This window comes from Argentina silus (assembly GCF_951799395.1).
Source record: "Argentina silus genome assembly, chromosome: 11".
Classification (NCBI taxonomy): Eukaryota; Metazoa; Chordata; class Actinopteri; order Argentiniformes; family Argentinidae; genus Argentina; species Argentina silus.
The window spans coordinates 19,786,605-19,801,604 of record NC_139665.1 but is presented as its reverse complement, the minus strand read 5'-3'; the positions used below and the strand labels follow the sequence as shown (position 1 = coordinate 19,801,604).

The 15,000-nt window shown below is 43.6% G+C and overlaps 1 protein-coding gene across 1 annotated transcript in view; it reads right to left on the bottom strand.

The window, feature by feature from the left end:
- Positions 1-15,000, bottom strand: part of adgrb2 (adhesion G protein-coupled receptor B2) — a gene marked incomplete at both ends in the record, with an annotated part of 134,998 nt that overhangs the window by 56,605 nt on the left and 63,393 nt on the right. Inside the window, 3 exon segments of the mRNA XM_083680401.1 lie at positions 8,537-8,580; positions 12,311-12,413; positions 13,644-13,719. Of these exon segments, the coding sequence (XP_083536527.1) occupies positions 8,537-8,580; positions 12,311-12,413; positions 13,644-13,719 (223 nt within the window).

The window sequence follows — 15,000 nt, the reverse complement described above, 5'->3', positions numbered from 1 at the left end:
ACGGATAAAGAGGGATGACATACTTCAAATTGATGGTGGAGGGAAAGAAGAGAGGGGGTTGTGAGAGGAGAGAAATAAGGAGTCGTGAGGAGGAGAGAGAGATACACCCGTGGGTATAGGCTAAGTCCTTCTTTATACTGAATGCCAGGTTTGTCACCATTTGAGGCTTATGATCCAACAACAAGCATCTGGCAAAGTATGACAAGGACATCTGATGTAGAACACATTGAGGTAATACCGCATGTGGTAAGAGGCCTCCCAACAGACTCTTGTTAATGTCTCAAACACTGAGACATTGATTAAACAAAACAACAATATATTCCATGCTAAAGCGACAGAGCATGACAGTGTCTCATCTTCAGGTGTTATGCTCTGAGGAAGGTCTCGGGTCTATAATGTAAATCATGCATTGATCCTAAGCATGCAGAAGCCCCTTTGTTTCCTGAACTTGATTTGAAATCTGTGCAAGGCTCATGGACATAAATAAATGCATGATTTTTGTGGGCATCTGTGAGACACAAAAGTCTCTCTTCATTCAGTGCATTTTCATTGGTAACATGAATCGATACATTCATACACACCGTCAGAACACAGGTGGAGAGTTAGTTTGCCCACCCCCAGATAACTACATTCAGAGAATGGTTTGGATTGAATAGAGACAATACTTTTCAGTCTGAGGGACAAGATGTGGTGCGGTAAACCAGATAGGATTGGCCCCTAAGTGAGTGGCTGTAGGATGTGTGTGTGTGTGTGTCCCAAGGCGCCTGTCTGGACCAGAGTTTGGGGGATGTGACTTAGTGTGGAGATAAGTCACTGGAACAAATCTTCTGATGACACAAATCGCCTCACGTCACTCTGGTCTCAGCACGCCATGCTACCTTTCAGATGCAGACACACACACACACACACACACACACACACACACACACACACACACGAAAATGCACACACATATCAACACACAAGCACGTATACGCACGCACACGCACACACACACACACACACACACACACACACACACACACACACACACACACATACACACACACACACACACACACACACACACACACACACACACACACACACACACACACATACACACACACACACACACAGCTGACAGGACATGCAAACCCATGACCTAGATATCAATAAGACTGGCAGCACATCACAGAAAACCTGTCACTCTCCATCCTGTACTGACTGAACCTATGATAGGGGATCAATGTCCTGTCAATTACGTATGAAACCATAGCAAAAGGAACCGCTAACAGATGTCTGATCTTATTGCATCCCTGTAGGCCAACCAGGATATCCAGAGTGTCCACACATTGTGTCATTGACTGAATGATTTATAACATATACACTGTCGTGGAAAGTTTCATGTCTGTTTTAAAAATATCTCTGCAGATGCTATAGGCCTGTATCGCATCACTGTATCGACACAGGTACAAATCAAGAATAATAATATATTGTTGTTGACCACGAAACAATCCCCTTGCATGACTCTATAATTTGTGGTGGTCTGCTGTAGAATGAGATGAGGAAGGTATTTATGTCACAAAAGATGCCAGGAAGTACATTATTGGAGTCATCTATGGTGTTCTCAGTTCCATTGACTGGAAATTCAATGTGTTTCTTAGTACTGATACACTTCCTCTCCTCAAGAGAATGGTCACTGTCTAACATCCATCTCTTTCTTGGAGGTCATGTTGGCATTTCACACAATAGCCCTCCCTCTCGTTTGCTCCAAGTCTCCCATGCAAGCATGCTTTGTCACTGACCTCTGCTCCGGCCCTATGCTCTGCCGCCGTTGGCTAATTTGTAAGCCTCTTTAGCCGGATTAAGCGTCTTCCTGGTGTGCCAGCTGACCGGGGAGCGTGGGTAGTCATGTTTCTACCATAGCCATATATATAGCCTATTTTTTTTATTTTTTTAAAACAATCCACCATGTCAGCACTAAATAACCCATGTTACTGTGACAATCTGGTAAACTGCAGCTGTAGATTTGGTGAAGCTAGTCAGATACCGGTATTATAGTATACATCTGAACACCATGTTCCTGCATACTCTCTCGACGTCTCACCAAGCCATGCCATGTGTACCGTCTCTAACAGAGCAGTGAATCCAACCAGCGAGACAACAAAAAAGTCCTAAAGTCATAAAAAGGCAAATAATGTTCTCTTGTGCTCCTGGGCTATCCATATAAAGATAGTGAATCTCTCAGAAAGAGCAGTTACTCACCCCTATAACTCAACACGTCCAACGATGGAGCTATATCCCAAACTCTACTCAGGAGCTAATGCAGGTCGCGCTTATCCAAACTCTACACAAAAACATACACAACTCCAACCGCGAGTCTATTTGTCCATGCTGTAGTGCAGAGTATCTGGATCCCAAAGTCAACATACGCAGAGAAGCAGCATCAAGTGAACTCTATCCCTGTCCATGCAGTCCCATGTGCTCCTCTATCTCAAACTCTATCCACATGATGATATAATTCATCTCTACATTATACAACCCATCGGGCAAAGACACTCTAACTGAAACTACTCTCCCATGTCAAGGAGATCGATCTACCCTACTCTATTCTCAACAACTCTTCCCCATGGTGAAGTGTTTGGCAACTCTGACCCTAAACTCTCGACAAGCCAATAATGTCTAGTAGTGATTAGCTTTTCTACACCAACGTCTACAGTACTTTGGGTCATACAGTGGTGTAGCGCTAAAAGTCTTCACTTGTCCATGAAGTGCCGTAGTGGTGAAGGATCTCAGCTATCTCCCGCCCTTGCCCATAGTCCAGCTGTGTGCTATAGATCTAAGCTAAATTGGTGCAAAGGTAGAAGATCTAAGCTAAAGTCTACTCACTCATGCTGTGGATTGCTGTCTGACAGAGCGAGCCGCTCGCTGATCCCTTCCAGCTCTGTCAGATGGAAAAGTGGAGCAGCCTCATTCATCCCCCCCCTCCCCTCCTCCCCTCCTCCTTCACTCTGCCTCCACCCACCCCCTCCCTGCACCTCGCTCTTCCACCGGGCCGCACGCAAAAGGAAGAAGAGGTAAAGCGCGAGGAAGAGGCGGCAGAGGTGGAGGTGGAGGTGGGTGAAATCTATTTCCATTCCAAGTGATGCATATCGTGGGCTAAGTATAGAATACTGCGAAACAGCTTATTTCCCTGCCACATGTATTGTTCTGTACTGAACATGCACATACAAATAAAAGTACAGCTACTGACTAATGTAAGTTCTGTCAGTTGTAGGAGGGGATGGAAATAGCAAGAAAGATTCAGTGACGGATACAAGGGAGTGAGAGACAGAAAGAAAATGTTTAGACAATGGGTTTGGAGGAGCGGATGGGAAGATAAAGTAGGAATTGATGCAGAAAGTTTGCGCCCCCACAGTTGCTATTTTGGTCAATACTGCTATAATGCCCTATCACATTGTTAGCAGCGGGAGACATTAGATGTTCTTTTTTTTTTTTTAAATGCGTTGTGACAGTGTTGTTACTTTCGGTGTTCAACTGTTACAACACTGCAATGAGAATTTTGCAGCTGAAAAAAAGTGCTGTTGACAACTAATCTTATAAACCCATTTTGTGTTGCCAACATTAAATCTGATGCATTATCACAGTATAACATGGTAGGGGGAACAGACAAGCCAGAAATGAGGTTGCCCCATTTACAATCCCTTTTATAAGAAACCCAACATCCGTGCCCTAAAGAAAACATCATTACTAATGGTATCATTATGATTATTGTCAACATTCTGAAATATGTCTAAAGCAACAAAATATGAGCAGGCAAAAATCCACAGCTAAACATACCATTAACTAGTGCAGCTATTGTAGTAGTAGGGTGGAACAATAGATTACTAGAGTCAATCTAACCGGCAATAGACCTTTACTTCCTCGCTGTCTACCATGGCTGGTTAATTAGAGGAAACGTGTTTTTGGTCTAGCGAGATTTTAGCAGGTTTAACAAATAAAGGGAACTCATATTATTGGTCAGCAACTCCGTGGTCCATTTGAAAGCACAAACCAGCATACACAAACCAACTACAACCATGGCAGATTAAGGGCATTAGACCCATTTTCTTCATGGCATTACTGCTCTCGCTCAGTGTGGTGTGGTGAGTGTAGGGGGGAGTTTCCGGATCTTTGGAATCTGATCCCTATCACCGTGAGGGATTAAAATTAGGATTACGGACCCCACCCTCCAGCTTCATCCATCTGTACTGGACAGTACATCCAACCAGCATATATCCATAACTCCATATTTTACTGTCTAGCCATATGCAGTAAACCTACTCACTCATAGCCCAGTCTTTTTAAACAAAAACAAATCCAAATGGAGTTGGATGTAAAAAGAAAAAAGAAGAAAAATACATTTGGGACTGATTGTTATTTAGAATGGGGGGTACATAGAGGGGTTTTGTGGAGGGTCATACTTTACCAATTTCAGTCTAAGGGAGGGTGATGTGTTTTTAAATAGAGTTGAGGGGAGGGTCATGCAATTTGCAATTCATAACATTTCGATATCTTTCAATGCTTCAGAATTCAATGCTGTGTATGCTCCTGTTACACTACTTTTGCTGCCTCTGTATGCCAAAGCTGTGTATGGGATGGACGCTTTCCAGTCTCACCATTGGTTAACTTTTCAGTCCACCTGACATGATTGGGCATATCCAAGGGTGGACTTGTTTTGCAATTGCCATGCTCCCTTGTGGCTGGTGTTTTCACTAATTGGACCCTACGGAATACCCAAAAGTCACTAAGAGTCTGCCGTGTGAAAAACAAGTCCACCCCAAATGAGCCTTTGTTAATAAACGCTCAGAGTGAGTGTTGATTTGATGATAACAAGTCAGAATTGCAATATTAATACTGAAATGTGTTTTATAAAGCAGTCTTTACTGAACTTGCCTTTATATAATCCTATGTGTGGCTGGTGTTTAATTTATTTCATTCTGAGGTGTGTTATTTTTTAATTGTTTTTGCAGCCTTTAAAAAATACAGATTTCAGTAATTAGTGCTGAAAGAAACAGAGAGAGAACATTACAAAGCACAAACTAAATTATTTGCATTATATCTGCAGATAATATTCTCTTCGATAAATATAGCCTAAACCAAAATAACAAGAACTGACTGGAGCAGAGGGAGAGAGAGATGTCGGTGCTCTGAAGTATAGGCCTGCTTAATGTTTTAATGAAATATCAAAAACAACATTTATATTAATGTCATGTGTGTAACAGTGCCTACAGACAAATTGATTAAATTAAAATAATTTCATTGCAAATGAGAGACCCTATAAAAACAAAGATATTAATTCCAAAATGACATTAAATAATATCCTTGCATTAAGATGGACTCAATTAAATTTATTGAGTGATTTGTTGCTGACATTTTGCATTTTAGCTAATTTTAAGAGTGCCATAGCAAAGGGTCTGAATACTTATGTACCTGACAGATTTTTGTATTGCAATTTGAATAAATTTACAGAAATTTCTAAAAACCTGTTTTCGCTTTGTCATTCTGGGGTATTGTGTGTGGATTGATGGCAAATTATTTTCATTTAATCCATTTTAAATTGAGTCTATAACACAAGAAAATGTGGAAAAAGTGAATGGGGTCTGAATACTTTCCGAAGGTACTGTAGGCACTGTTGACATGTCACACATGAAATTAATGAGCTCAATGAGGCACGTGGAATCTCATGCGGGGCACTGACTCTCGCTCTCCAAGTGAAATTTGCACACAGGAGACTGGACCTGCGACTAGGTCTTCTCATCCTAGAAGTGAGACCGTACATTCGGTGCTCTGCTATCTACTTCATTAATGAATTGATTAATTAATCAGTTTGTTTTCATAAGAGGAGTGTCACAGTGTCACAGTTTTTTTTATGTTCAAGGAGTGTTCAAGGAGGTCAATAAAAAAAAAAAATGCTTGTCATATTTAAGAGGTCTGCTTTCCTCCATGTAATGTACCCCCCCATCATAAATAACAACCAGTCCCTTAAAACAAAAAATAATAAAAAAAATACTAATGCATGTTTTAGGCTTTTTATGTCCTCCCTGAAAAACATATTTCAATTTGCAGTGATTGAAATGCCTGGTGTACATCTGGCAGTATGGATTAGAGTAGATCGAGTGTGCATGTGTGTCTGTGTGACGGCAGGGGTTTTAGCCCATTCAGGGCAATGTTCTGGGTCGGGGGAGATAGACGCTGGAGGCAAGGTCAGGGACCACTCAGGAAAAGGATGCAGAAAATCCATCATAATTTCCCCTACTAGAGAGAGATGCATGACCCAGCGAGAGAGAGGGAAAGTACCTGTCTTTCATTTCTCTAACTCTCTCTCTCTCTCTCAGTGTCGATGTGATGTTTGCACGCATGCATGAGGTGTAAATTAAACGACCAAATTAACCCAAACAAATAAATGCCAACAGATCTGCAAATCACTCCAGTTACAAATGTGTTATCAAGTCAACCCTGTCCAGGTTCATGTTTGTAACAAAAGAAGACTAGGCTATACTTCTCCAACCCTTTACTTTACCTTTAATGAATGCTTTAAACAGGAGCAGAATTGCAGGTTTATCTGTGTTTTAACTCTTGCTCCTCTGACACTGGACATATATTTGCTAAGCCATTCTCAGTGTGACTCAATCTGTGTTGGTGTGAATACAAGCCTTGCTAACTGACACTCATGGAGGGGGTGATGTCAGGCTCAAGAGATTTGTGTCCCAATGCAGTCTGTTATCCTCCTACTGAGTGTCTATTACAGGAGCAGACAGGACTGATACATGCCTGCGTACTGTAAGAAGGTCTCTCACACTGAGGAACAGAGCAGAAACAATTCTCCCGTAAACTGTCAAATTGTTGGGTATTTCTATGTGTGTGTGTGTGTTTTGTTTTTGTGTTTCTTTATTCGTTTGTGAGTGTGTGTGTGTGTGTGTGTGTGTGTGTGTGTGCGTGTGTGTGTGTGTGTGTGTGTGTGTGTGTGTGTGTGTGTGTGTGTGTGTGTGTGTGAGTGTGTAAAAGCGAGAACACGTTGTTATACTCAAATCAGAATTGGGTTAACTCGGCAACAAACATTGCTGTCAATCTGTCCTTTCTGGAAACAATATTTTATGCATGTTCTCTGATATGCCCAGATGGCACCATACAGTATGAGGATACGTTCAATGTCAATGAGATTGTGTCTTGTTTTCACCTCCACTGGTGCACTCGTACACACACACACACACACACACACACACACACACACACACACACACACACACACAAGCACGCACACACACACACACACACACACACACACACACACACACACACACACACACACACACACACACACACACACACACACACACACACACACACACACACACACACACACACACACACACACACACACACACACACACACACACACACACACACACACCCTCAGGGATGCAAGCATGTTCCATATAGTACCAAACCTGGCATCCTGGCTTACAACCACTTCCGTGTGGCTGATATGTTTGGATGTGTTCAGCCTTGTTTGGGTCTAGCTGGATGATAGAAATCTCCTTATCTCTCTGCTTTATATTCAGGTTGGCTCGCTCTTTCTCTAATGACAGGGTTTTAATTTGATTGCAGTGGCAATCTGGCTGCTAGTTAATTGACTTTGCAGGGCTGCTTTATTCAGATGGTGGTTTAGTTTGATAATTTACATCTAATTTATCTCTTATTCACCCTCTTATCCCATCTCTTTGTTAGCACGGTGACTAAAAAGTATCTGTGAAATTGTGTGTGTGTGTGTGTGTGGGGGGGGGGGTGTTGGGGGGTTGGGGGGGGGGGGGGGGGGGGGGGGTGGAGAAAAGGAAAAACAGAGGAGACCTGAGATAAAGCTGTTACATTATAGGAAATGAAAGAAAAAGTAAATCAGATAGTGGTTGAGGATCGTGGCCAACGTGTGGGTCCTAGTAGTTTTGTTCATTTGATGGGTCACTGAACAACTTCAGTGAAAAGGCTTAAGTCACGGCACAAATAATATCTGGTAACCTCTGCTCTATGGCATAAGATATGTAGTATACAAGTGGTTTACATTGACAAGGGAGAGAATTCATCAGGGGAACAATTTGATCCAAGATTGAGATGACAGGATCTGATTTTAAAACAGGTACCCTAGCCTTGTATTATATGTTGAATTTCAAATCCAGAATGAACATTCAAAATGGCTTCAAAGAGTGCTCTCTGCAATACAGGCCAACACTCAATGTATATCAAATATATATGAAAGGTGGAATAAATGTGATAAATACAAGCTTGAGTTCCCTTTGAGTGGTTGGGAATAAAGAAAATATAGTGTTTATTCTCACTGAATGATTTAATTAACACTATCTTGAGGCAGGAATCTTCATTAAGCTGTTTTCAGAGTCATTAAACACACACACACACACACGCACAAAACACACACACACACACACACACACACACACACACACACACACACAGTACACACTCTACACAACAACAGCATAGAGACATAAAGATTACTTACGGGTTGCCATAGTCCCAGACAACACACTGAGGGTCAGATGTACCCTAGAAGAGAGAAAGAGGAACAGATAAACTGTTACTGCCAGTCGGGAGAATGAGTTGGAGAGATGGAAAGAAATAACTGCCTGAGGAGAGCCAGTGAAGGTGTAGAGGAAGGAGGGAAAGGTAAACAGACAGAGTGGAGGAGACTGAGACAGAAGGAGAGAGGGAGAAACATTCATTGCCCGAGGACCGGGAAGGGAATTTGATATGCGACTGCTGGAGGGGAGAGGGGGAAGGTGTGTTAGAGACAGAAAGAGCAAGATGCAAATAGAGAGAGAAAGAAGCATCATATTCAAAGCAGCCATTTTGAGTCATTAACTAAAGGCTGGAAACACCAGTTTAAGCTCTGCTAATTTTCATTCCCCGTGGAAAAAAAAGACACATTTTGAAGAGAGACACAATCCCTGTGACAGACTCTCCTCAATGTCTAGACAGCAGTCGAGTAGTTATTGACTCGCTCTTAATCCATCGATTCACTGGAGCCAAATCCAATCACCTGAGTTAAAGTGCAGTTGATTCCTTGGCTAATCAGAGCTCAGTGGTCCATTGCAGTGGGGATGACTCAATGCGAGTCAATCAGAGAATCGACCAGTGAATCAATTGCTCTAATTGACTGATTTGGGCTCGTTCCCACCAGTGATCAGCAATCGATTTCTCAGAATTAATCATCTTTGCCCATTCTGAACCTATTCTTCTCTACAGTGTGTGTGTTTTCAAGGGAGGTACTGTAGCATTAGACAATCATCGATTCAGGGTCAGAACCGTCCAGTCCAGTCCATGAACTCCCCAAGAGCTCTCTATTTCACCCCGGACATTAAAAAGCACTTGGAGAACCAGATAATCAGGGAATTCAATCTTGCCACGGCAAACATGGTCAACAGGGGTGAAAGGTTAAGCCTTCAGACCAGTAGTACTTCTCATTACAGAAAGGCTAGATGCTCCATAAGACAAAGAGGGCATAGCGGCCTTGATAGACCAGCTACCCACACATAGGAGCCCAACTCTGGGGAGGTAAGAGAGGATGAAACCACTTTGAACCAATCCATCCTTCATATGGATATCTCCCTGTTAATGAAGGGGAGGCTCCCCCTGGTGTTGAATGGTATTACTGCGCTGCTCCCAAGGGTAGTGTTTAGTCCTTGGACAGGAGTGAACATGTATCCCCTTGCCTGACTGCATAAAACATCTTGGAAAAGTTTCACTAAGGGGATTATCTTCAGATGATTTTCCTTCACTCAAGTGAATCAAGGGTGTTTGCATAAAACCCCTTCCAAATGGTTATTGTTCTAATACAAATGGCCAGTTCCTCTCAGATCAGTCCTGAAGCAAGGACGTAGAAAATGGGGGAAATGAAAGGCACACTGTTGATCTTCATCCAATGAACACATCCCTTTTTCCTCAGTCAAGGTCACAAATGATCTTCCATGCATGGAAAGGGTAAACTAACGTGGCGTAACCCATATCCTTACCTATCTATTTTCTGTCCGATCCGTCAGATCAGAGATTTCCACATGGATGGTGGAGAGAATGATGCATCATCTCTGTCTTCAAGCAGGACCGGAGCACCGCGGACCAAATTGATGAATGACAGTGCTTTGTTTCCGCTCGCAGACAAATGAGTGTCATCTACATCAAAAGTCCCTCAGTGCACATTAGACACCATGATACGCCACGCGGCGTCTGCTAGCAATCAGCCATCAATCATCAGTCACTCGGCCAAGCGGATGCTAACGCTAGCTCGATCATGAGTGACACCAGTGTACTCCCACACTGTCTGTCATCTATTTAGCAGTGGCACATCCCGTAATGACAGAGTCTGCCCAGACAGCACTTTCCTAAAGCACCGGAGAGAAAGGGGGCTGCTAACAGCAACATCCATGGAAAACGATAACGAGTTGCATTGTATACTGCTACTTTTTTTTTTCGGTTGCAATCTCAAAGCTTTTTCACATGGCATTAAAACATAGTGGCTCAATCATTTCTCGCGACCACGGATGCACGGCGGCAGCCATTTTGTGTCTGAATGCTTGACATACATTATTTATCCAGTTGGAGCTGTTGATTGATGACACAGTGCCCTTTACCAGGCCAATGGTAATAAATAAGAGGAGCGTTTACAGTAGATGGCGTTTTTCCAAGGGCTCAAAATGTTTTGCACTTTCAGTAGGAACTCACCTCATTCACCACCAGAGCCATCTGGGAGATGCAATATAAATGATTATGAGTAAATGGGATTACAGCTAAATAAACACGGAGAAATATCGAAAGGAAAAAGGCTTATGGCTAATCAGCATAAGTAAAACCAAAGCCAGCTGAAAAGCTAAAGGGCGAATGAGGGATGACTTGTGGGAGTGAGAGAATTTGGCATCTGTTGCACTTTAGGGAGATACAGCTTTCTGCCCTCCTGCTTCTTACTCACCAGCACTAACACACACACACACACACACACACGCACACACACACACACACACACACACACACACACACACACACACACACACACGCACGTGTACGCACATGCACACACGCACATACGCGTGTACACACACACACACACACACACACACACACACACACACACACACACACACACACACACATATATATGCTGTGTGGTCATTGGGGAGGTGTGTGGGGAGCTCTGACCAGATGTCTTCACAGTGAGGACATTGCCCAGTACAGGGACCCCAACACACTGCTCTGTGGCCCCCTCTCTTAACATCTGTTGCCATGGTGCTGCTTCAGCATCTGGGCTTCATATTCCTGGCCAAGGTCGCTACCCTCTCAGCTGCAGACAACAACACACACGTGCACACAGACACGCGCACGCGTGTGTGTGTGTTTGTGTTTGTGTGTGTTTGCCCTACACACTGTCCTACCACAGGGGTCTAGACCAGAGCTCTGCTTTCCCTGCAGGAATCTAAGGCTGTAGACCCAAATCAGCATGTTAGGGGCAGCGGGAGACATTAATGTCCTCCTGACATTGGGCCCCCTACTCCCTTTTTCTATGGAATATGCATCAATGTGTTAAAAAGTCACTGTCAGAGATAGATAGATAGAGAGAGAGAGAAAGAGAGAGAGAGAGAGAGAGGGGGGGGGGGGGGCAAGTAAAAGAACAGAATGAAAGGATAACTGAAATAAATGCAGAAGGAAAGGGGGCGAAAATACATGCAATAAGCCCTGAGCTGATGAAGCCATTGCAACAGTGTTACCCCTGAGGTCCTGCTATCTACACTGGCTCATTTAATTTGCAGATCCCTAGTGTCGCTACTGCAGGCCATTCATGATGTGTGTGTGTGTGTGTGTGTGTGTGTGTGTGTGTGTGTGTATGTGTGTGTGTGTGTGTGTGTGTGTGTGTGTGTGTGTGTGTGTGTGTGTGTGAGTGGTTGAGTGAGTGGGTGGGTGTGTGTGTGTGTGTGTGCGCTATGTATAGCAGCATTAAATATTCAACAGTATTTTCTAAACAGTGCCCAACCTTTAGTGGATGCATTATTCAACAGCATTTCTCTGAGGTCATAAATAGAGCTTCTAATTAAACTCTCCATTGCTGCTTTCCAGAGACTGCTTGGGTCATGTTAAATGCACAAGGTATAAACACATTAAAATGCTGTTATGGTGCATTATAATCAACTAAAGTCATGCCTTAAGGTGTAAAAACCCTAGAACCGTAGAATGCATTGTAACCAGCCTTGTTAGTATAGGTTATAACCCTGCTATGTCATGTTCTACTCACGTTGAGTAGAGGGGACAGCTCTACCACCACCATGGGTTCGATGGGTTTGGGTTCCGGGCGTACGGTGACTGTCAAGATCTTAGAGTTGATTACTGCAGGGAGTCTGAGGAAAGACAGAGAAAGAGAGAGAGAGAGAGAGAGAGAGAGAGATTGTTCATTTGCCCCCAAAAGATGAGAGAGAGAGAGAGAGTGACTTTGCGGGACGGACATCATCCCCGCCATACTCCCCTGCAGTGTTTTAAGGCTTCTGAGCGTGTTCGCGAAAAACTAATGAGACACACAAACCCTAAGCCAAGCCTAAACAAACACATAAGCCTAAACCTATTAGCATTCAGCAGAGCAGCTAGCACATGATAACACAGACCGCACTCAGGCACAACCAACCAAGAGCACTGACCTGGATAACAGGGCCAGACCCAACCAAGAAACAACATATGGAGAGGAGAGGGGGGAGAGGATAGGGGAGATGAGAAGAGACAGAGAAAGAGAGAGAGAGAGAGAGAAAGAGAGAGAGACAGAGAGAGAGAGAGAGAGAGAGAGAGAGAGACAGAGGGAGAGAGAGAGAGAGAGAGAGAGAGAGACAGAGGGGGAGAGAGAGAGATGGAACAAGTGTGAGGGAGGGAGGAGTAAGTGCGCAGGTGTGAGAGAGCGAGAGAGAAAGAGAAAGCAAGGGAGACCGTGGCTTATTTGATCCTATTTTCCTCTAAACCATGGTATGATCTGCATTGAAGATGTGCCGTATAATCTTAATTGTTACTGTCATTCCTATGATTAAAACTGTACTCGTCCTCTTAAAAAAAAAAAAGCACTTAGGTAACAAATGAACGTACAATAACTGCATTGATTTCCTATACCAAGTCATAACTCATCCATTCCACTGCCATTGTGCTTTCCAACCATTCCAAGTCGTACTCCGAGGAAGAGGGAACACCAATGCATTAATGGTACAGGGTCTGAAATTCATCCTCAGTGATGAGGTGGTATGATGGCAGTTTCTAGCTGACGTACTGTAGACTGCGTCACTGCTGAGTTACAAAGAATTGTCCTGATCAGGGCTGTTGAATCCTCCTGGCACTCTCTCCCACCACTACAGCCAACACCAATGTAGTGGAAATAGGAGGGAGGTTATCCGGATAAGTGTGGGATTCCAGGAAAATGTCACACAATAATCTGTCTCTATTGTGGACTAAGAGAGATAATTGTGTACAAATTGCGGCCACTTGTCCATGGTTTGAGAGTTTGAGAAGATGTTGCATTTCATAGACTACTCACTGAGAAGGAGAATTAACAACAAACAACTGGTAAGTACAGTGAATACAGGAGGAGTATTTACTTAGGTGCTGGTAGGATGATTCCAAGGGTCCGGTAGAGGATGGCTCCGATGACAAAGTACGAAGTTTCATCAGATTCTACAAAAAAAATAAAATAAAAAAAAAACAGAGAGTCATTTCATATATACATGACAACATGAATCCAAACCAACTCTAGAATGTCCAATGGATACGATACAAACACCAAAACACTGTTCAAGTATGTGGCCTAAGGCAAGGAGTGTCATGTTATTTCATTCCTTGGCCTAAGGTTCCTCAGACAAGTGTTAGATGTTGAAAGTCAAGGGAGAGAGAGCATGGGGAAAAGAGGAAAGACAAATAACTCGACAAAGAACGAACAACCCTCCCCCCCCCAACTCCATTCTCCCTCCATCTCTTTCACTTTTCAACTCCCTCCTGGTTGTGCTTCTTCAAAACTTTTCTCTCCCTCCTCCTGTTTTGTTCGTTCCCTCTATCCCCTCTTCACTACCTCATCTCTTTCAACAGGCCAAAGCCTTTTTTTCCCCTCTGTCCTCCCTCTGTCCTCCCTCTGTTCTCCCTCTGCTCCCCTCAGCCCTTTCTCTCCCTCCATCCCTTTATCCCTAGGACAGTCCCTTGCTACAAGCCCATATGTCCCAGAGAGAGGTAGTGTCCCTCTATAAATGTCACGCTGGAACGAGGGATGGTGGAGGAGGGAAGCCTGGAGAGAGGGATGAGTTTAGTCTGTGAGATTAGTCTCCCCCATCTCTCTCCTCTGTGCTAAGACAGGGGTTGGGAGGGAACAGGGATAGGCAGGGGAGGAAGAGAGGGGGGGGGAGGGTGGAGAGCTAAAGCTGCTCATCAGACACATAGGTTGACTCATCCTAGCTACTGTATAAAGAAACAGTAGAGAGAGAGAGATAGAGAGAGAGAGAGAGAGAGAGAGAGAGACAGAGACAGAGAGAGAGAGAGACAGAGACGGCAATACAGGCAGAGGCATACAGAGAGGAGACTGCAAGAAGAAAAGAGAAGTATTTCAGTGAATAAAAAAAAAACATGATCAAAGTGTACGTCAGAAAGGCACAGACTGTGATGGATCCTAATTGGACGCAGTGTACATGAGCATGCAAATGAGCGGCCCGCTGTACTGTGGGTATATCGTAAATCAGAGGCAGTGAGAGGTGTGCCACATCTACCCTTCACGATGCCACAAACTCATTACACAAACCTGATTAAGACTAGAAGACCATTCAATCACACCAGTTTCATTTTCCCTTAACAGAGTTTGGTCATCCTGTACTTTGAAAAACCCCCCAGCGTTTTTTACTTTGCCAGTTAACTGTTAGCCGCTGAGTGAAATGGAAAATCATCAGCCGCGATCCTAAGTCAGTTATCTGTATT